Source organism: Mus pahari, chromosome 7 (assembly GCF_900095145.1).
Source record: "Mus pahari chromosome 7, PAHARI_EIJ_v1.1, whole genome shotgun sequence".
Lineage (NCBI taxonomy): Eukaryota > Metazoa > Chordata > Mammalia > Rodentia > Muridae > Mus > Mus pahari.
This window is the reverse complement of record NC_034596.1, coordinates 110,824,765-110,848,855: the sequence shown is the minus strand read 5'-3', so window position 1 is coordinate 110,848,855 and position 24,091 is coordinate 110,824,765. Positions and strand designations below refer to the sequence as shown.

Genomic DNA, 24,091 nt, shown 5'->3' with positions numbered 1-24,091 from the left:
CTAAAATAGGGAATAAGATACCCATGGAAGGAGTTGCAGAGACAAAGTTTGAAGTTAAGACAAAAGGATGGACCGTCGAGAGACTGCCCCACCCGGGGGTCCATCCCATAATGGACCAAACGCAGACACTATTGCATATGCCAGCAAGATTTTGCTGAAAGGACCCTGATATAGCTGTCCCCTGTTAGGCTACACCAGTGCCTGGCAAATACAGAAGTAGATGCTCACAGTCATCNATTGNATGGAACACAGGGCCCCCAGTGGAGGAGCTAGAGAAAGTACGCAAGGAGCTGAAGGGGTCTGCAACCCTGTAGGTGGAACAACAATATGAACTAACCAGTACCCCCAGAGCTCGTGCCTCTAGCTGCATATGTAGCCGAAGATTGCATAGTCAGCCATCATTGGGAAGAGATGCCCCTTGGTCTTGCAAACTTTATATGCCCCACACAGGGGAAAGCCAGGGCCAAGAAGTGGGAGTGAGTGGGTAGTGGAGTAGGGTGGGGGAGGGTATAGGGGACTTTTGGGATTGCCTTTAAAATGTAAATGAAGAAAATATCTAATAAAATAATTAAGAAAAGTAATTACCCCTTTAACAAGAAAAAAAGAAAACACATATAGACAAAGACACACACACAGAAATCCCATAAAAACACAAAAATGGAAATATATTACACATATATATGAACATATATATGCAATAATATATAACCAAAAGATGTATAAGTTAAAAATATCCCAGATGAAGGATTAGGAGACAAAAACAAATTAAACAAAACAAAAAACTTCAAGAAACAAACAAACAAAATTTCAAAAATTCAAACACTCACTGAGTTTGTTTTGTGTTGCCCATCCACCACTAAGCATGGAGCCTGATCTTAAGTCTGGTTTCTATTCCTGGTGAGACTGTAGGAGAAAACTATTTTTCCTTAGAGAGTGGTCATCAATTGGAGACAGCTTCTGGGCTAGGGTGGGGCTTGTGTCTGCTTCCTGTGTGTGCTGCCATTGAGTCCATATGTGCATCTTTCCTGCTGTGTCTAGAAGGCCAGGTTCCTTTGGCATCTTCCATCCTCACCAGCTTTTACAACCTTTCCAGAAAGGCCAAAATGGGGGCGAGGCATTTAAAAAAACAAAAAACAAAAAACAAAAAACAAATGAGTGTCTGTCTGTGCAAGTTTATGTGCACCACCACATGTATTCAGGTACCCACTGGGCATCAGATAGCCTGGAATTGGAGTCACAGGCCAGAGCCGCCTGGTGTGGGCATTCAGAACTGTACCTGGGCCCTTTGTGGAAGGAGACAGCGTTCTTAATCACTAAGCCATCTCTACAGCCCTAGATGAAAAAAACTTTAAAACTCAAGGTCAAATAAAAGACTTTGGCCCTGAGGAATAACAAATTGGGTGCCTGGGGTGGGCCTTGTGGAGCCCAGATGTATCCTTGTGAATATCTAGTGTAGTTGCACCTTGTGATCTATGGTGTGGGACTGTTTTATAAATGATGCTATCAATTTTCTTAGACTTTCTATCACTTGCTGAAGAACTTTTAAATGTATAAGTCATGGAAAGGGCAAGTAGGTAGAGTGTAGGGTGAGAGCAAGCTTACCAAAGTCACAGGGATAGAAAAGTAACCAGGATAGAAATACTATCAGAGCAATACCTCTCACCAGGCCAAAGGCAGCCAGATAGCATCTGAAGACTGTTGCAAATACTATCAGAACATCTGAAGGTGGTTGCAAGGATTCCCTGCTTCACTATAACCTGTGTGTGTGCCTAATGTTTCTATTAACTATATCTGAAAATTGCCTCCGTGTATAACTTTGTTCTGTTGCTATACTTAATGAAATGGTTGCCCCCGTTGGGATGTGGTATTTGGGGCAACCTGAGTCAGCGTTCCTGGGCCATGGTCACTCATATTCGGCTTTACTTATGTGTTTTAGGTTGGCAGCCTTCTATTAAAATGCACTGTGTATAATCATTCCACTCTTCCTTCAGCCCACGTGGGTTGGGTTTCTGTTCCAGTGGCACTGTTGAGACTGCAAGCATCCTGCTGACTTAAACCTCTCTTGTGTACGTAGTGCTAGGTTCAAACCCAGAGCCTTCTGTGTGCCCTTGGCCATAGAAATAACACCTCTGTGTCTGGCCTGAAATTGTTGAGGGCCTTGTAGGGCTTCATCACTGAACATTCCCATCAGAGGTGTGTCTGAGGGAGGTTTTAGCTGACAGGACAGACAGCCCCAAGATAATCAGGGAACTAAGCTTGGACAGTACTCTCTACCAACTTAGGGCATCCAAGGGCCTAGGGGTTTGTTCTCTGAGTGTAAGTTACTGTAATATATAATATAGGGCAAACTGTGGTCCAACATCTGAGCCCTGAGATAACAGGCATGGAAGCCTGGCGTGGGTCTACCACAGAGGACTTGTGTGCTGGTTAGATTTTGTCAGCTTGAGACAAACCAGGATTACCTGGTAGAGGTAAACTCAGTTGAGGAATTGCCTCTGTCAGACTGAACTGCGGGCATGGCTATGGGATGTTTTCTTAAGATGGGGAGGCTCAGCTCACCGTGTGTGGCGCTACCTCTGTGCTGGAGGTCCTGGGTTGTATAACAAAGCAAGCTGTTTTAAACCATGGGAGCAAGCCAGTATGCGGTGTTCCTTCATGGCTTCAGTTCCTACCTGGACTTCCTTACATGATGGACTGTAACCTGTAAGCCAAATAAAACCTTTTCTTCTCTGAGTTGCTTTTGGTCAGTAAAAGACCTTTGCCCCAAACCCCCAAAAAGCCAAGGCCTAAAGTGAATTAAAAGTTCCAGAGTGACAGATATTTGGGGATTGGCAAGGAAAAGCAGCCAACCTGGATATGAGACACCCAGTGGTTGCAGAGACAACAGACCTTACATGTTCAGAACTAGCTTATCTAAGGGAAACACCTAACACCCACATTCTACCCCCAGTAAGACCCCCTTTCCCTTTCTCTATCCTCAGCTATAAAAACTCCAGTGTAAAGCAGGCCATCTGCACTCTCTGGAAGGCTGGTCACTGTGTTTCTGGGTCCCACGCCCATGGCCATGGTGGCTGTGTTGGTTGTGGTGGCTGTGGTGGCCGTGGTGAGCCTGGCCGTGGTGGCTCTCTAGAGATGTCACCACTCAGATAGCTGACGGCTACCCTTGCACTGAGGTTGGTCTACACTCTATGCCTGTCCTTTATTTCTTCCTCCAAAGTTAACTCTTACAATCAGTGTTTGTCACAACAACAAAGATGCCAACTACGACAGTTAGTAAAGGGAAGATGGCTGTCAGCCTCCTGTGTATTTTCTCCATGTTGGAGCAGAAATAACACTTCTTGCATTTTGAGGTTGCTGGTATAACATGCTGAGCAACACCACAGAGCCGCAAGGGAGAACCTTCAGGTGCCTCTGGCTCATCATCTTCCAGATGCTTCCATCTTCTACCCTTCTTAGAGGTCCTGGGCATTAGGGGCCACATCTCCTTGGAGTTATCCCACACTTGAGCCACCTACTTCATATTAAACCTGATATCAGAGGTGTTTAAACCCACCAAGCTCGAAACTCTTATGTAAAGTACTCCTAACTTAACCAAGACTGATCTTTGACCTAGTGTGGGGTCTGCCTTGCTGCACACACTTGTGTACTGCTGGGACGCCCCATGGTTACTAGCTAGGTCAGGTTGGCTGGTGGTGCGGTACAAACTGTGTGTGTCTTTTAGCTTTGGAGAAACTTCTTTGTCTGCCCTGTTGGATGGTCTCACCAAGGTCTGCTGGTCACTATGCAAGCCTCACTCCTCAGCCACGTTGCACCATCTCTTTTTCCTACCCAGAGAACCTGCTCAGTTTATTGTCAAGCACAAGCAAGATGCCTCATGCTGCCATGGGTTTCATCTCTGCAAGGAGGTGACACTTTTTAAACTACTCCAACTTATCAGATGGTAGAGTTAAAAATTACTCAGCCTAAAAAGAGCTGGTGAGCAAGGGCTTAATTTTAGCTAATGATTCTAAAACAAGTGCTTACAAAAGGCAGCTTTCAATTCCCAAACCAAAAGATGCCTTCCCTCTCTCAGACAAGGACGGAAGAGGGTTCACGAGTAATTGTTCTCGGAGGCACCGTCTCTCTGGAGCGGACAGTTACTTCATGGTCACTGTTTCTTTCCTGGGGAGGCCGAGGCTGCCTGCAGTGAGGGGGGGTGGCACTGACATCCTGTGAGCACCTAAGGCCTTGAGGAGGCTGGCAGGGGTATCTGGCCTCATGGATCCACTGTCCACATATCCTGACCCATCGCCATCAGGAAACACAGGGGACTGAAGGCACTGAAGGCACCCTTGCTGGCAGTTTGTAGCCTAGCTAAATGAGATGATTTATGAGAACTGCTCATCACCTCAGGCTCACAATATGCTGTTCCCAGGGGCGGTCATCCTGGGTACTACTTGTGTTGAAGCTGGTGGGGGATGGTCTACAGAGGTGGCCCACCCAGCTATCTCCTCCCAGTTGTTCTTTCATCTTTTGTCTGGTCTCGGGTGTCTTACCCAATAAGGTATGTCTCTTAGTCAGAGTTTCTATTTCTGCACAAAACATCATGACCGAGAAGCAAGTTGAGGAGGAAAGGGTTTATTTATCTTACACTTCCACATTGCTGTTCATCATCAAAGGAAGTCAGGACTGGAACTCACACAGGGTAGGAACCTGGAGGCAGGAGCTGACTCCAAGCCAAGGAGGGATGTTGCTTACTGGATTGCTTCCCCTGGCTTGCTTAGCTTGCTTTCTTATAAAATGCAGGAGTACCAGCCCAGGGATGGTACCACTATTCATGAGAACCTCCCACCTTGATCACTAATTGAGAAAATGCCTTACAGCTGGATCTCATACAGGCACATCCTCAAGGGAGGCTCCTTTCTCTATGATAACGCCCGCCAGCTTGTGTCAAGTCGACACACAGAACCAGCCAGTACAGATATGGAGGTAGCCACACTGGAGACTTAGTTAACGTGAAAACTTTGTTTCCTTCTGGAGAGCTTCATGACAGAGCCTGGTTGTCTACTGAAGATAAAAGAAAAAAGAAAAAAAGAAAAGAAAAAGAAAAAAAGAAAAGAAAAAGAAAAAGAAAAAAAAAGGAAAAGAAAAGAAAAAGAAAAAAAGCCAGGCATGGGGCAGGCGCAGGGAGGGGGGGGAGGCACAGGAAGGGGGGGGAGGAGGGGGAAGGCAGGGGAGAGGGAGAGAGACAGGCTCTTCAGTCTGCATCTGTTTTGTCCTAGATGCTGTGGCATTGTTAGCAGGTGACACCCTTGGGTTATTAGTATCTTTCCCTTTCTTTGTCATACCACTTAATTTTGTTTTTGAAAGGCAGGTGATTTCTTCCCCTGTCCCCATTGACACAAGTCTTGAGGTTTTCTTATCTGTAAAACTGTGAAACAGCAAAGTTTGCATTCAGTTTCTATTTGGCTTTCAAGCAGCTTGGTACAAGCCTTTACTCCCAGCACTTGAGATATTGAGGCAGGAGCATGGTGAGCTCCAAGTTAGCCTGGGTTATATAGCTGTATCCTGTCTCAAAAGCCAAAAAGGATTTAAAAAAAAGTGTGTGTGTGTGTGTGTGTGTGTGTGTGTGTGTGTTGGGGGAGGGGAACAGGTGAGATGTCTCCATTTGTAAAACTACTTGCCATGCAAGCTTGAGGACCTGAATTCAGATTCCAGCAATCAGGTAAAAATCTGGAAGGGGTGCATTTCTGTAACTGCAGGACATTCTTCTGGATCTCACTGGTCAATCTTTGACACCCAGCAATGACAGCAGGCACCCACACATATGTGCACACATGAACATGTACATACACTTCTCTAAAACTGGACATTGTAGAGACTGATAATAAAAACTCAGGCTAGTCAGCCAAAACTCTTCAGGGTCTCATGCAGGGCAGTGGTGGCACTTGGGAGGCAGAGGCAGGAGGATTTCTGAGTTCGAGGCCAGCCTAGTATACAAAGTGAGTTCCAGGACAGTCAGGGCTACACAGAGAAACCCTGTCTTGAAAAACAAACAAACAAACAAACCGAAAAATAAAAACAAAACAAAACAAAACAAAAACTCTTCAGGGTCTCATCATATGTTTTTTGTTTCCACAGATATTAGGGTCCTGACGATTTGTGGATTGTTTTTCTGCTTGGTGTTAACAATTGTTTCACAAGTGTTTGTTGACTGTGCATGACATCCTTCTAACCTTTCTCAGAAGGTTACTGTCATTCACAGGCTGTGGGTGGTTACTCTGACCTCCTCTACGACTGGAACCATTGTTTTGTTTTGTTTTTTTATAAAAACCTGAGGATTTTATGACTGCCATCACTGCTGAATGACTGGACTCTTAAGGAATGGTAGCTTTTGCACCAGGTACCATGGTGGGCTTGATAGTGATCAGAGAATCCTTAGTGGGTCAGCGCAGGTGTTGGACGGCCAGGTCTCTCACTATCTAGGCTTTGATGTGCTCAGGCGAGCATCAGCCTGCACATGGATGGTTGCTGATCATATCTTTGTATAGGGCTGTTGCATGTGCAAGATACCATGAATTCTGGTGGGATTGTGTGGTAGATTTTTGCTCATCCCTAAAATGTGTGGAATTTATAGAGGGGGTCATTACATTGGCCCACTTGGACCCTCTACATCAGATGGTGACCTATGTCTCCTTGGGGTGACTTGTGAGATAACTTTGAGGTAACCTATGTCTCACTGAGATGACCTGTGTCTCCTTGAGGTAGACTGTGAAATGACCTGTATCTCACTGAGGTGTACTGTAACTCTGATAAACACTGGGGTATGTCTGTACATTTCTCCTGCTCTGTCCTCCAGCCCATTCCTGTCTGCTGTCAGCTGTGTATTCTCACAATGAGCTGTATCTCCCTGAGGTGACTGGTGTCTTCCAGTATCTCCCCATGGTGACCTGTAATTACTATCTCTCTGTGGTTACCTGTATCTCTCTGAGGTGATCTGTGCATATCTGTGGTGGGCTATGCCTCCCTGAGGTAATCTGTGTCTCCCTGAAGTGACCTATGTCTCTCTGAGATGAACTATTATGTCTCCCTGAGGTGACCAATGTCTCCTTGTGGTGACCTGTGAGGTAACTCTGAGGTGACCTGTACCTCCTGTGGTGATCCATGGCTCCTTGTGGTAACTTGTATCTTCCTGAGGTGACCTATATCTGAGTTAATTTGCTGCCTACCTGAATGTCCTTAGGTTGGGAAGACATAAGGGTCAGGAGACAGAAGTGAAGTAGATGGTGAAACGACTGTTTCTAACCACAGTTGAAGGCTTCATGAGTTGGCCTCATATCCAGATCATAGGCCAATGCCTTTCACTTTCTGTTTTTGCTAAATCCATGTTTAATAGTTTGACCTTTAGGCACACAGGGTTCTTGTGTTGAAATCAAAGTGCACCTGTATGGTTTCACAGGATGTTGGTGCTAGACTCTTCCATCCCAGGTCTAGATGCCAGAGGGTCTGTGGGAGGGGGTCTTCAGAGTGCCCATTACTCAGGGGAAGCTCCTGCCCAGGAATACAGGCTAACTGGCGAATGGCCTGGCCACTGACTGGCCAGCCCAGTTAGTGGAGGGCAGTTGTCTCCAGAGCTGCCCTTCGAGGCAGGTTTAGTTCTTGCCAGATTTCTAGTGCGTGGGGAGGTCTATGGAAGGATGGTGAACACTCAGCCTGCTCCAAAACAAGGGTACCGTCCCAGCAGCTCAACGACACAAAGGGTACCCAGTTCCAAGCTTATGTGTGAGGGGAGTTCTGGAAGTGCCAGGTCAAGGCACCAGTGGATGGCTGTTGAGCTCAAGACAAGTGTTTCATCTTCTTGCGATGTCTGCATTCTTTCTCCTAGGATCTGTTGAAAGTTCAGAAAGAAAACGGCTCCCCTTGGGGCTGGTGAGATGGCTCAGCGGTTAAGAGCGCCGACTGCTCTTCCAAAGGTCCTGAGTTCAAATCCCAGCAACCGCATGGTGGCTCACAACCATCTGTAACAAAATCTGATGCCCTCTTCTGGGGTGTCTGAAGATAGCTACAGTGTACACTTACATATAATAAATACATACATATTTTTTTAAAAAAGAAAGAAAATGGCTCCCCAGTCCCTGGTTACCATTGCTTCCTGTGGTGAAGTATCTCTCCTTCCGGTTCCCATCTCCCTCTATAAGGAGGTTCTCCAGGCCTAGCCTGTTTCCAGCCTCACTTGTCCCCTACCCATGGATGTCCTGTTGTATTTAGCAACAATCTCTAGTCACACTGTGGGGCAGGCAGAATGGTACAAAGGTCATCGGTGCATTCACTCCATCCTGTGGCCAGGCATGGCTGGAGCCCTAGCAGAACGCCAGCCTCCAGCCTTCTCAAGTCTCATTGTACAGATTGGAAGTCTGGCGTGAGAGGTGAACAAGTGGCCTAGGCCTGGGAGTGGACAGGACCGAGTCCCAAGCAGGCAGGGAGAATGAGCCATCGGACAATCGGCTCAGTGGGCAGGCAGGGACTGCACAGCGAGATCCTCCTGTGCTTCCAGCAGTGGGTGGGTAACTTGTGACTGTGATTTGCTGGGAGTAAAAAGAAAAGGAATCCCAACCATCGTGCGACTAGGTTTATTAAAAAGGTGGTTTGGTGCAAATAAGCTTTGGCAGAAGCAGCCTCTGTGTAGGGAAAAGCTACTTCCAGCCTCCTGACAAATTAGAGACATATTACTAAATAGCTGTTGCAATGATCTCAGGAAACAAGCCAGGGATGGGAACCCATCCAGGAGGGTGATGGTCTGAATTAGAAATGATGTGTTACAGACTTCGTCGTTTCTTCCTGAAGGAAGTCATGGCCCTCACACACAGCACAGGCTTTGGGAGCTAGATCCCTGAGCAGCCTCACTGTGGCTCTGGATGCTGCCTGCTCTCTCTCTCTCTCTCTCTCTCTCTCTCTCTCTCTCTCTCTCTCTCTCCTTCCCTCCCTTCCTTCCTTCCTTCCTTCCTTCCTTCCTTCCTTCCTTCCTTCCTTCCATCCTTTCTTTCTTCTTTTCTTGTCAGTTCTTTTGAATCATGGTCTCACTGTATAGTCCTGCATGACCTGGAACTCTCTATGTAGCTCATGCTGGGCTTAAACCCACAGAAACGTGCCTGTCTCTGCCTCCTGAGAGCTAGACTTAAAGGTGAGTGCCACAAAGAATGGTTCTTTTTAAAAAAAAAAAATTAGATTTACTTTATTTTATGAGTGTTTTATATGTTTGGACATAATGTGTACCATGTGCATACCTGGCTGGTGTCAGCAGGGGTCATGTTTTGGGAGGGTTATGAATCCCCTGAAACTGGAGTTATAGATAGGTATGAGCTACTATGTAATGCTAGGAACCAAACCCAGGTCCTCTGTAAGAGCAACAAATGCTTAACTACTGAGATATCTCTTAGCTCACGGATGGCTCTTTTAAAATAATTTTTTAAAAAAACATATATTTATGTGTGTGTGTGTGTGTGTGTGCGCGCGCGCATGCCCCTGTGTGTGTGTGCATGCACCATTGTATATATGAGGAAGTCATCGAATACTTCATGGAAATCTGTTCTCTTCTTCTGGGGATCAAACTCAGGTTGTCAGGCTTGGCAGCAAGCATCTTAACCCATAAAACCCAAGAAGTTTTAGACTCCTATAATTTCTAAGTCCAGACTCATGAGTTAGAAGTATACCGTGCACAGAAGAGCACCAGTTTTTGCAGCTTTAGTTACTTACATGCGTGTGCATATGTATTCACTGGCATGCTCACATTCTCAGGGTGATATGGATAGACATACACATGTGAGCATGTTCACATGACTGTTTGTGTTTGTGCGTATACCTCCACATGCCTGTAGAAGCATGTGTGACTCTACCTAAGGTCTGAAAGCCTCCATTAGATACAAACTGGGAAGACAGCCGGAAAGCACAGGTCAGAAACCACGGAAAGGACACGGTGTCTCACCACTACAGGATCTGGGCTGGCAGGGCATTGCTTGCCCAAGGGCCACAATGGTTTTTAAGAAGCCATAGTTTTACTGGTCTAGGTGGAGGAGGGTGTGTATGCAGCAGAGACTTGGTCAGTGTCCAGAATGGGCATGTGGTGTTCAGGGTTTCAAGACACTACAGGGTTGAAATCCTACCATGGGCTCCTGGGCTGAGGTTGTTATTGTCTGAGTCTGCTCATAGGCTGCTAGGGCATGGTGGGACTGCACTGGCTCATTCCAGCCCCTCTCCAAGCCCTGCTGCCATGTCTCATAGTGGGCAGATACTCCCAATACCATCTTCCCCAACATTCCTCTTTCCTGGCACTTCTCCTGGGGTCGGGGGGAGGTGGAGAGGAACCAGGTGCACAGGACCATAGTCAGCTCCAGCTGCTGAGGTAAGGGCCAGAGAGGATGAGGACCAATAGCAATTGCTACAGAGAAGACACAGCCAGTCGCATCTTTAGATTTGTCTTTGTACAACCTTTCCCAGTGACATCAGTCCATTCTGAAGTAAACATAAAAGTAAACACTAGTGCCTGGTGTCTGCCTCACCTTAAGCCTCAGCCTCCCCACTCCCTACTCTGTCTCCCTACCCTTTCTTCTGCCTCACCCCAAGCCTCTGCCTCCCTGCCACCTACCTCTGTTCCACACTAGCTTCTGCCTCTCCCCAACCCCCAGCTATGGATCTAATCACCTAGTTTCAGGCTCAGGGCCAAGATGCCCTTGGAGCCAAGCTGAAGAGCCACACACAGGGACAGCACAGGAGACACTCAGATGCAGATCTACACGTACCACAGACACATGTGTGTAAGCAGACAGGTCCTCATGTGATCTAGGGACATTCTAGTTCATGTGTTTGCCTATGTCTTGGAGTGGCTACTAGATGGCTGGCCTAGACGATCCAGGGCCATTCCATCAGTCTAGTTCCTTTCTAGGGATCCCTTTTGAAGGTGTGTGTGTCTCTGCCTCTGCTGTGTGTGACCCAAAGTGTAGCTGGTTCTTGTGGCTGAGATACACCTAAGCATGCATGTGTGATGGCTCTGCAGTGTCAGAGGCGATGGATACCCAGCCCTTGCCTGGCCCAGGCAGGTGTTTTGCAGGCATCTGTGATATCCCACCCCCTGCCCTCATGGAAAGAGTATGAGCTGAAGTAGGATAAAAAGACATCTGCTTGAAGCCTCTCGTCATGACAATAGAGAAGTGCAGCAGTTTATACTATCCTTTTAGTATAGACAGTGTTAAAATCGTAATGAACAGTGACTAAAGTCTAACTGCACGTGGCCGTTTACTTTCCCAGCTTAAGCCTACAACTCTAGGAATCCGTACAAGAAGCCCCATAACAAAAGACATGTCTTGGCTATCCTGTGCAGCCTTTGTGACTGGGGTTTCACTTTATCGGAGTTTGATCCCATCCACCAGATCTCCAGAACCACACTATAGTCTCATTAAAACAAAACAAAACAATTCCCTATTCTACACCTTTGAGCTGTAACTTGAAAGCCACTAAAATCGTGCCTGTGGCTACTGTGAGCACAATACAGTGACTCTCTCATAAGATTCATATGGGTGTCTTATCTTTTCCATTTATCCCATGCAATCTCCTTTTCAGAAACTCCAGCTCCACTCCAGGCTGGCTTGCCCTAGAATTCTTTTTAGCAGAGTAGTCAAGAATCCCATCCCAGCTTCATCTGATGGAGGTCTCTGAAGAGTACACTGGCTGCTGCAGGTGGCTACATGGAGCTGTTTGTCTGGCCTGGATTGCACAGCCTGTGACAAAGCCAGGGTGCTGCGTGAGAGTTGAGTGCTGAGGGAAGGGAGCAAGGAAAGGTTGGAGAAGGGGGAAAGCGCCTCCCCCAACTCTGAAGGGTGTTGGGGTAGGGGTGCGGTGGGCTGGAGGTTCAGAGTAGAAGCTCTGCGTGCTATGAGGGGGCCATTATGGCAAATCATCAGGGGCACAGGGAGGCAGGATCCACTTTCAGCGTTTTCCTCTATGTCCTGCTTGTCTTGAGGCCTCCAGAACCCCAAGAGGTGCTGGTGCAGTTCTACGTGGGTCAGAGCTCACAGTCAGCCACCCATCTTTTCCTTCCACTAAATTCTCCACTGCCTTCCATGGTCAAGCCACTGGAGAAAAGGACTAACTGGAGCTAAGGTTTCAAGTTTCTCAGGCCAGGTTGTGGCAGTGTAGGGGGACATGCACTCAGACTAATGGTGGGAGCAATTGATAATGCAATGGGAATAGTCACTTGTAGGAATGTGACTTGGTGCGGTCTGACCAAGTCACAGGAAGCTCAGCACTGGACAGATCTGTCAAGTAGCCCAGGAGGACAGTGGGAAGGATCAGTACCCCATATATACCAATCATGTGGTTTGGGCTGCCTCCAAGGGATGTCACATTGAGCAAGAAGTTTTTTTTTAACTATGACTGGTGACCAGAGCCTCAGCCACAGTGGGTCTTTGTAGGCCAAGGCAGGAATCTATGATTTCTGACAACTGTTACAAGAGCACCCAACTTTATTAAGAAACCCCCAGTTCTGGGCCAAATGAACGGTAGGTAGACTTTCAAACACACACAGACACACAGACACACACACAGACACACACACAGACACACACATTCATGACCCCCTCTCATATTATATATATATATATATATATATATATATATATATATATGTGTGTGTGTGTGTGTGTGTGTGTGTGTATACATATACATATATGTATGTATGTATGTATGTATATATAGTCATGAAGCCAGGCTGGCTTTGAATTCCTAATCATATCTCTATGCCCTAAGTGCTGGGATTGCATGTATAGATCACCATGATTCCAAAACAAACAGCAAACTAGACTTTGCCATGCAAAGGGCTTCCCTCAACATAAGGTGACAGAGAAGTTACTGACATCTTACTGAAGGGGAAAGCAGGAGACAGATAATGGCAGTGGTGTGGAGAAAAAGGGTAGAGACTGCAGGGCTAAAAGACTACTGCTTAAAATGAAGAACTGGAGAGGCAGCATGGCAGGGCTGTGTATCAAGTAGATCAAAGAGATAGACTTGCTCCTACATGCCTAAGTTGTTTCCTTGGATTCTGAGACATAGCCTTAGTTGCCCCTGCTGGGCTCTTAAGCAGAATGTCAGGCAGGCTGGTCTTCTGAGGCTCCCACGTCCTCCCATGTCCCAGTGACTGTGATGGCTGCATCCTGGAAACATCTCTCCAGTAAATCTTTTGTGACTAGCTGTCAGCCATCACTTTGCTAAACCACCAAATGCCACCAGCAGTGACACCACCAGGAGCCACAGGCTCTGCACCTAAGCTCCAGCACAGCTGAGAATGGAAGAAGCTACAGAAGGTCTCCACCTCTGCCTGGCTTTTCACCACTGGGAACATGTCCCTGTGTGGACTTGTTCCTAGCCCCTCTCTGGCCCAGCTATGACAGGATTACCTGTTCCTAAGATCATTTCAGGAAGAGAGCAGAGGCCAGAATGTGGGGAAATTGCCACATGTCCAGTGAAATCTCTGTAACATTTTTATCAACTGCATTCAACTAGAAACAAATGACACAAACCATCTGGTTTGTTTAATTAATTGAGCAACGTAAACAGCTAAGACCGACCCCCAAACATCAAGGTAAATGAAAGGCCGTCATTGTTCAGGAGCAAAGGTGTAATCAAACTCTAATTTTCTATTCCAGTAGACATCTTTGAATTAGTTTCTATTCAACTAATTATGAAGTTTTTTTATTAGTGTTCTACTTGATTAATAAAGCACAAAACACAGATTACCTATAATATTAATATATATAATATCTCAGCCTCCACGGGGAGTACCTGGGTGGTTTCTGTGTATGTTTAAATGCTAAACAAGGGAAGCCAGGAGAATGAGAAGATGTAAAGGGAGGAGGGGAACACCAGCTAGTTTTTAAGAATTTTAAAGAGAGCAAGGAGAGATCTATGGGAGGCTTTGGAGAGTGGAAAGAAAGGGGGGAGGGAATGGTATGTTAAAATCCCAAACACCAAAGAAATGAATAAAAAGCATTGAATCTGAAAGACAAAAACGAAGCCACCTAGCACAGTACCTGGATCCCTTTGTGCCATCTGGATAAAATATTTATAGTGTCAACTTGTGCCTTGGGCCTCAGGAGAGAACCCCCTTAACTATTAAGAGATATCTTGAAAACTTATATTCTAAAAGACTGGGATCCCAAGAACAGATAAATTCATAGACAAAGACATAGTTAAGTCGCCAAAATGAAATCTAGAGAATAGAAACAACTTAATGGATCCATAACAAGCAACGTGGTTGAGGCAATGAGGGAACAGCAGGGCCCTCAGAGAGAGCCTCAGAAGACAGGGTTTTACTGAACTCTACCAAACCTTCAAAGAACTAATGCATGGCGCTTAAGTTGCTCCATAAAAATAGAAAGAGAAAGAATGCTATCAAATCCCCTCAAAGAAACCAGCCTCACCCTGGTAGCAAAATGGGATAAGGATCCCCACCAAACAAATAAGCGAAACTCAAGAGACCAGTTTCCCTGCGCATACGCACAAAAATTCTCAGTGAAACATAAACAAAACTCAAGAGACCCGTTTCCCTGAGCATACGCACAAAAATTCTCAGTGAAACACTTGCCTACTGAATTCAACAGCACATGAAGATGATCACATGCTATCAGCAAGTTGACTTTTTCCAGGAATACAGGATGGTCCAACAGTTACAAGTCAATAATTTTAATACAGTACATAAACTTAACAATAGAAATTACAGGGTCTTCTCAATGGATGCAGAAGTGTTCTTTGACAACATTGAACATCCTGTCATGATAAAAAGCTCCCAAAAAACTAAGAATAAAAGATATATTATCTATTTATCTATCTATCTATCATCTATCTATCATCTACCTACAATCTATCATTTATCAATCTATTAATCAATTACCTATCATCTATTATCTATCATCATCTATTAATCATCTATTAAGTATCAATCATCTATCCATCTATTATCTATCTATCTATCATCTGTATATCTGCCTATCTATCTTTCTATCTATCTATCTATCTATCTATCTATCTATCTATCTATCATATATTATCTAATTTTCAACTTGACAGAATCTAGAATGATCTGAGAGATGGGTCTCTGCCTGTGGAGTTAGCTTTACTGTATTAACAAAATGGGCATACCTGTCCACTGTGGGTAGTACCATTCCCCTGGGTTGGGTTTTCCACTGCATAAAACAGGGAAAGGGTCACTGGATAGCAGCATCAGTTCATCTCTTTCTTCCTTCTGCTTGTGTATATAATGTGAATAAGCACTTTTAGTACCAGCTACCCTGACTTCTTTGCTATGATGGACCTTGAACCTTGAGTCAAAAGAAACCCTTTTTCCTGGAGTTGTTTTTCTCAGAACTCAACTCAGTAAAGGCAACAACAGTAAAGAAAACTAAAAAACCAACAGCCAGCATTTTATGAAGTAGGAAAAACTGAAAGCATTTCTTTAAAAATGAGAAACGCACTAAGAGTATCTCTTTGTTCTTACTCAGTGCAGTACTTGAAGTCCTAGCTAGAGCAATAAGACAAAGAGAAATGAAAGGGATACAAATAGGAAATAAAAAGTTATAATTGTATCTACTTGCAGATGACATGGTCCCATAGTTAAAGGAATTCTGCCAGAAAACTCTTAGATACGATAAGCATTTTCAGCAAAGGAGCAGATTTCAAAATTAATATACAAATCCTAGTAACTTTCCTATATAGAAATAATAAATTTGCCAAGAAAGAACTCAGGAAAAACTTCAAATTCACATTTCTCTAAAGAATCCAAAACATTCTTTTTTTCTTTTTCTTTTTTTCTTTTTCTTTTTTTTGTTTTTTGTTTTTGTTTTTNTTTTGTTTTGTTTTGTTTTGTTTTTCGAGACAGGATTTCTCTGTGTAGCCCTGGCTGTCCTGGAACTCACTTTGTAGACCAGGCTGGCCTTGAACTCGGAAATCCACTTGCCTCTGCCTCACAAGTGCTGGGATTAAAAGCGTGCACCACCATGCCCAGCCAAAACATTCTTAGGAATAAACCTAACTAAAGACATGAAATACTTGTATAATGGAAACTTTAAAACATTTAAGAAAAAAAAATGAAAATTAGAAGAGGGAAAGGCATCCCTTGCTCTTGAGGAGCAGAATATATACTATGATAATGGGTAATTACTAAAAGCAACCTATGCAATGAGAGACCCATAGAACTACAGCATCCTCTTCAGAACTAAAAAGAAAAAGAAAACAACAACAACAACAACAACAACCCACAGTTCAGATGAAAGCACAAAACTCCCACGATAGTCAAAGCAGAACAAACTGATGGAAGTATCTCAATGCCTGCCTTAATGATCCAGGACTAGTGAGATACCTCAGCAGTCAGAAACGCTTGCTGCTCCTCCAGAGGACCAGAGCTCAGTTCTCAGCACCCCGTAAAGTGCTTCACACATGCCGATAACTCCAGGGGATCCAATGCCCTTTTGCCCTTTGAGAGTTCCAGCAAGCACATGCATGCATGCGCGTGAGCACACAAACACACACACATCACACAATCTTAAAAAGTTAAATGAACTGCAGAGTCAGAATACACACACACACACACACACACACACACACACAAAATCTTAAAAAAGAAAATGTTCTGCAGAGTTATGGCAACAAAGGGAATATGGTGTGGACACAAAAACAGACATGTAGACCACCGGAAAGGATAGGGGAACCAGAGATAAACTTACCATCTGTAGACAATTTCTGACAAAGCTGTCACATATTTACTGAAACCCAGTCTCTTTTAAAACTGCCGCCAGTTTCCACTGGGGAGAAACTAGACCCATAGCTCCTACCCTGCAGAAAATGGATTAAAACAGACCAATGACCTTGATACAAGCCTTAAGCTTTGAAACTTCCAGGAGAAAACAGTTTAAGATACAAGCACAGGCAAAGACTGTCTTTTGAATAAGACTCCAGTGGCACAGGAAAGAATTCCAAATATCTTTAAAAATCAGATTGTGTGAATCTAAAAGTTTTCTGTACAGTGAAGGAAAGAAACTGTAGGCAAAGTGAAGGGACAGCCCACAGAAAGGGAGACCTTTGCCAACTGTATAACTGACAGGGGATTAATAGCTAGAACCTATAATGGCCTAAAAAAATTAAATACCCATAAACCCAAATTACCTAACTAATAAATGAGAAAGCAGAGGGTCCTCCAAAAAGTGAAAATGGCCCATAAACACGTGGAAAATATTCAAAATCTTTAGCTATCAGGGGAAGCCTGTTAAAATGACACAGTTTCCTTCTCAGCCTAGTCAGAATGGTGCATCAGGAAAACAAATGGGGTCTGAGAGATGACTGAGGGTTTTAAATGCCCACTGCTCTTGCAGAGGACTTGGCTTCCATTCCCAGAACTCCACGGACTCCTGCCTGGACATCATGCAGGCAAACACTCATAAAATAAATGCATATTTTAAAAGAAAAAACAAACGCTGGCCAAGATGCAGGGAGGGCATCTTACACACTAAGGGGGCGGGAGGTGGAGGGAAGTATTAACCATAGTGTAGCCACCACGGAAATCTGTTTACTTTCTTCCAAAAATTAAAAATAGAACTACTTTAATATCCAAAAAGCCCATTCCTGAGCACTTACCTGAAGGGCGTTAAGTCAGCATGACATAAATATTCATGTTTATTGTTGCAGTTTTTACAACAGCTGGAATATGATCCAGCCTAGATAATTGGCAACTGATTAAAGAGATACGTTCACTGGCATTTCACATTGTCTTAAAAAAAAATTACGCTGTTTTTCAGGAAAAGGAATAGAAGAGGAGATCGTGTTGATCAAAACAAGCCAGAATCAGAAAGACATTTTCTCTCATACAAGGAATCTAGATGTGTGTGTGTGTGTGTGTGTGTATGTGATAAAATTATTTCATCATTTTTGTATATTAACTGAAGAGTTAATTAAAGATGTGCTATTCTTAGGAAAGAAAGAGAACCCAGGAAGCCTTGTCCCAATCATGTCTGTCCCCATCACCGGAGCTTGAGCTGTGCAGGAGTGTTTTCCTGTGGCATGAGATGCTGACATAGACAGTGTGGACTGGGTAGGAGGACCAGTCTCAGTGAGGTGGCGTTTTGATGATGTTGGGGCCGGCTTCCAGCAGAGCAGAGTGCACTCATCCTGTTCTGCAGCCCTCCAGGATCGCTCAGTAACTTTTAAATAGTGAAATCCCAGTGATGTAGACCCAGGTATGAGCCTAGTGCAGAAGACAAGTCCGTGGTCCCTTTCAGGCTCTGGAGAAGGGGCCATGTGTGGGTTTACATCTTTAGGAAATAAAAAAAGGCACTCACGGGATGAAACTGCTCTCACTTTCTCAAATAAAGACCATCAAATATGAAATCAGAAGGTTTAATATGACACAATTAAATATATCTGTATATCACACTGAGGATTTTCCTTTAAACATAAGAAGTTACAATTAAGTATATGCTTCCTATATTCAGATAAATTCATTTCTATTAATTATCATTTAAATTCCGGGAAGGGGCAAATGACTTGGGAGAGAAATGTTGCAGATGTTAAGCAGGTATACAATACAACTAGAGACATGACACACTGTGGCATCACTTCTCGCTCGTCAGCCACCTCCGTTACACACCGCAACTTGAAATGTCGAGGCTAAAGGGAAGGAGCAATGGGGATACAGGAGATGGTTTTTTTCATACTCAACCCTACAAACAAACTGGGGCTTAGAGCGATGTCATCTACCTCGCTGGGTGCTAGGGCCTTGCTCTTACTGAAGTGGGCTTCCTGTGTGTGGGCAGGTGGTAAGCACAGTGCCCAAATGGTTTGGCAAAGTGGATCATCCAGTAAGAACGTGTTTCGTTAAGTCATCTGGGAGGATGCAGGAGGCAGAGCCAAAGGGGCTTCCCAGACTTCTTTCCAGGAGCAGGAGCATCAGAGACGTTTCAGTACCGTTGAGGTGCTTCCCGGGATGTTGAGTGGGAAGCACTTAAGCTGGGGGCCCTTGGAACTTGCCATACTCATTCTCGTTTTATAACTTCAACAAAAGTATACTATGGGTGCCTGTTCTTGCAGTGCAGAAAGCAGAATGCTAATATTAATGATGTACCAGGGGCAGGTAGGTTCCGCTATAACTTTGCAAAGGTGAGGTTACCACCTGGGTCCTCGATTCTGGAACAGGTACAGCACCCACACTTCAGGACGGTTAAGATGTCTGCCCTTGGGAATCCCCTTTTTTTCTTCTGTCTTTGGAATCTACATTCCCAATCTGTGACTGGTGGACACGATCAACTGCGCACCAGTAGGAATAGGCAGAGCTCCCTGATAATACCCTTGTCATTTGCCCCAGGGGTGCAGGACACTGATCTTTTCCTTAAAGGTTTCCCATGATGATGAGATCATTTTACAGGCAAACACCAAATGTGATTCTACACCTGGTGCTTCCCAACAGGTGTCTTGCTGGTTGTCCTGGCCTATCTACCCCCTCTCCAGCAATTTACAGACATAAGCACACTCCGAGGAGGCCACAGCGGGTTTCTAATTACTGTGTCATTGATGTGACAATGTCAAAGTGTGCTTTAGGGAAAAGGAATTTTGTCAAGACTGTGATACAAGTAAGCTGAGTCTTTCCTTCCTTCCTTCCTTCCTTCCTTCCTTCCTTCCTTCCTTCCTTCCTTCCTTCCTTCCTTCCTTCCTTCCTTCCTTCCTTCCTTCTTTCCTNCTTCCTTCCTTCCTTCCTTCCTTCCTTCCTTCCTTCCTTCCTTCCTTCCTTCTTTCCTTCCTTCCTTCCTGGGTGTTTCCACACATGTGCTATTTGGTTAATTCGAAGTACACATGACTAGCCACCTGCACTGACTGTGGAGCCCGAAGGACCCTGTTACTACATAGAAGATGCAGAAATGATAATCCTGTTGTGGTCCTGGAAGCACTCGTGGTGGGGTCCCGCCAGCTCCAGCTTCAGCGCCTACTGGGGAAGGGCCTTCAGGATGGCATTCACCTCCTCAGCCACAGCTGTCAGCGCAAACTCAAACTGCTCCTGAGGAAGAGACAAGTGGGAAAGGACAGCGAGTGAGGAGCATCTTCTTCCAAGCCCAGGGCAAGGCTGGATGAAACAGTTTAGGAAACAGACACTGGTCACAGGTATCACCAGAAGGAGGGCTCTCTGGTTGCTAGTCTAAGCTGTGTCCTTTGGATTGGTGTGTGTGTGTGTGTGTGTGTGTGTGTGTGTGTGTGTGTGTGTGTGTGTGTGTGTGTGTAAAGCCTTGCTCCTGCTGATGTGGGGTCAGGAGTCACCAGGTAAGGCTCTACATGTCTTAACGGCAATGTCTCACCACAGCCAAGTGCCTCGGTAGATGGGGTTGGGAGTAGGTGCAAATGCCAGCAGGCCACACTGCTAATGCAGCCACAACCACAGCTCTGCTGAAGCAGGGTGCAATGGCTGCTTCTAATTAACAGGCTATCTCCAATTCAACTTTGTCCTCTCTGTCAGGGAACCTCCTGCCATCCACAGAACTCTTAAGACAGTGACTCTCATATCCATTCACAAATGGAGAGGAACATGGCCCCTAGCTAAGGAGCCGCCATGGGAATATTACAGTGAGGACAGTGGTTGAGAGGGAACTAGCCTGTCTCCTTTTAAGGACTGATGGTCAAGATTGGATGTTGGGTGGCTATCTTTCCCCTTTTCAGCCTCCACATGAACCCTTGCAGACTCCGTGGCTCAAAGCTCTGGAAGCATCAGCCACTGGTTGACCACACTGCAAAAGTCATGGGCTTCATAATTTGTGCATGCCCTTAACTAGGTACCAGTCACAGACTGATTGAACAGCTCTACAAACTCACTGCAGTGCCAGCATTAGTGTGCAACCAGAACCAGACCCCGCCTTACCATGAATTCATATTTGGACTTTTAGTGGCCTGGGGCTAAGTCTGGTGCCAGCCACACTTACTGCTCTACTATGTTGTTACCACACATGGACCCCCATCCATTGGCCTCTGCTTTTTATGTTGAGACAGGGTTTCACTTTGTAGCCCAGCTGCCCTGACCATCTTGACTCTTCTCAGCTGAACAATGGCTCGCTGGTATGTATACAGCACCCTTGGCTGTGCCCACAACTGGAGTGGGAATCACCTGACCCCAGAAAGGAAGTACATTTGCAATTGGAATTTATGTTCAGCAAACGTCTTAAAAACCAGTGGAAGATGCAGCTACGGAATAAAACCCATGATGGGTGAGTGGAGGCACCAGGAAAGGAAAGAGCAAGCATCTGGTATTGCCTGAGTAGGTCGGAGCTGCCAGAGCAGGACCAGGGTCCATGAAAGAGCAAGAGCCTCCTGGTGTTGCCGGAGTGTGCGGCAACAGAAAGAACTCCACTCACTCTGAACCCAGGAATAGTTTCTAAAGCACCTAAATTCTGATTACAGAAAGCAAAGCCTACATCTCTTACAGCTTGGCCCTGCACCTGGAGAAGCTCAGACTGGAGCAGGTGTCACTGTGGCTGTGTGTCACCCATGTCCTTGCAGGAGCAGGTGTCACTCTGACTGTGTGTCGCCCCATGTCCTTGCTGGGGCAGATTTCACCGTGTTCTTGCTGGGGTAGGGAGAAAGCCTGTACACCTCCGACCTAGCTGGCCTGTGACATGGAAGGACACTTGTGTGGTCCACATGAGCTGCTTAGACAGGAGTCTGCCATCATGGAGTGCCCATACTGTTGGATACCATGTTACCATGAGTGTGTTCATGTTGATGGCTATGGTGGTGTGAAGACCACAGGGAAGGGTGTTGACTGTTCAGTTGTTCTTGTGCTTGCATTTTAATGCGTGTGATTGAGTGGTTGCTATGACAACTGTCATCCTATATTTTAATGAGAGCTTCAGTGACGTGTGATACCCGTACCTACAACCCTGAGCTCCTCAATCCGACACAGAAGGTGATTCCCGAGGAGGCTCTCAAAAGGGATCTAAGACCCAGTGTCTTTCTGTGTCCCTACTGCCCCTCTTTGAAGTGCTAGGTCAGCCCCTTGGTCTAATGACAAAGCCAGGAGAGGCAGGTATGGCCACTGTGTGCATGAATGGGTCAGGTGTGGACTGAGTCAGGCAGACAGACAGGAAGAATGACAGATGAGGAGAGACAGAAAGATGGAGAAGAATGAACAGATATTCTGAGAAAGAATGGAGAGACAGAAAGAAGGAGTGGAGGGAGAGAGGGAATAAGGAATGGAGAAAAAAGGAGGCAGACAGACAGGCATGGGGAGAGGGAAATAGGGAAAGGAATAACTTATCTAGTCTGTGGGTGAGAGTGTGGGATGGGTCACTTCCAGGTATGACACATACACCTGATTGAATCATCACTTCTTGGTCCAAGCTTAGTTAGCCTGGAAAGGGGGGACACATCTGAGCCCAGTGCCCTGTTTCTAGAGACTTGGGATCTATATCTGGTTTCTCTGGTGAGAAAATGCATAGGGCATAAGGAAGATGGACTTGGGGAGCAGAAGCTGAAGGTGAGAGGGCATTGGGCAACACGTACTCACACATCCACATATATTCATACACTCATACACACCCACCACACCCTTTCATATATAGTAACACCACACACATGTTCACACTCACCCACACTCACTCTCTGCCCCCACACATTCATACCTACTCCCACATACATTTGCAAGCACCATGCATTCACACCCCCCCACCTCAGTAACCCCCACTCACTCATGCACACCCTTCCATATTCACACGCACTTGCACACACCCACTCACTCACGTACATGCATCCACGGGCAGTCCCGTTCTCACACACATGCAATGAGGGGGGGAGGGGTCCACTATGGACTCCTCACTTGTATGCTTTTTGCATACACCCTTGGGTATGCCTGCCTGTCTTGGTGAGCGCAGTGTGCGTAGCTCTGGGTTACAGGACTGCTTTCTCTAGAACTGATGAATGCAAAAGAGGAACTACCACAGGGTGTGGCGGCACTGGACTGCAATCCGTCCACTCTGGAGGCAGAGGCAGGAGGAAAGGAGCAAGGACAGGGTGAAAGAGAGGGGGACGCTTTAGTGTATAGTATAGGAAACCTTTCCTTCACATAGCTAACCTACACTAACAACAGAAACCAAATTAAGCCAAAGCCACGGGATGGAAAGTGTTAAGGCCTCTGGTTACTATGGCAACTCTTCCAGGCCCCAGAGAGGGGAGGCTGTGTCCACATCAGACACAGCTGAGGTGAGGATTAGCCTGAGTCCCGCCTGGATTCCCTGTCTGCAGCAATTCCTGACACCTTGCCTCCCTTCTCCAAGGTTGGCTCCTTTTGTACCTGCCAGAACCCTCAGCGTCTGCCCTAGGAGGTGATAAGGGGCTCTTGTCTTAATCCTGGCTAAATCCTCATAGGCAACCAAGCTTTTGTGTGTCCTGGTGTTTCTTCTCAGTTCATGATGCTAGGGCAGGCATGTGTTAGGTGTTTGCTGTGTGTATGTCAAGCCTGCATTTCAGGAAGGAAAGCTGTTACCCTACAACTCACTTAAACAAAGAGTGTGTGCTGTTGGGAGTCTCCATCCCACCCAAGCTCATGTGTCAATCAATGGTCGTTACCTTTTCTCTGGTCCAGATGGTGGTGGGGTCTGATCAAGTACTTTCACATGAATTGAAAGCCCATGCCTGCCTTCAGCTTGGGTGAGGAGCATGGCTCTGTTTGGCCCCAGTTATTTTTCTGTTTTTACAAAACCAAAGTGCAGCGTGAAGCTCAGTATCATAAGGTGAATCTGGGGAAAGTGCCATAAATGTGAGAGGACTGACCTTTGTGTTGCCATGGACACGGGAGAAGGTTTCCACCTCTCCACATCCAGCCTGAGGGAGGGGACAAATCCTTGTCACCATCCACTGGAGAGCAGGCCATGTGGGTGGACTTGGTCCCTGAGCCTTGTGTCACCCTGAGACACAGCTGGCTGCAGGGATGGAGCACACGGGTTCATAGATATGTAGAAGCATACACGCCACAGTGATAATCAAGGTAATTATTAATATTGTAATAATCAGTAGGATCATCACCATGGCCACAAAGCACCGAAGC

The 24,091-nt window shown here is 45.7% G+C and overlaps 1 protein-coding gene and 1 long non-coding RNA gene across 2 annotated transcripts in view; one reads left to right on the top strand and one right to left on the bottom strand.

Moving 5' to 3' along the window:
- Nucleotides 1-24,091, top strand: part of LOC110324243 — a 98,639-nt gene that overhangs the window by 37,057 nt on the left and 37,491 nt on the right. The gene's annotated exons all lie outside the window — the stretch shown is intronic.
- Nucleotides 19,754-24,091, bottom strand: part of Ptprn2 (protein tyrosine phosphatase receptor type N2) — a 755,793-nt gene continuing 751,455 nt past the window's right edge. Inside the window, exon 23 of the mRNA XM_021201639.2 lies at nt 19,754-20,062. Coding sequence (XP_021057298.1) covers nt 19,991-20,062 — 72 coding nt within the window. The 3' untranslated portion in view covers nt 19,754-19,990. The remainder of the gene's footprint in view (nt 20,063-24,091) is intronic.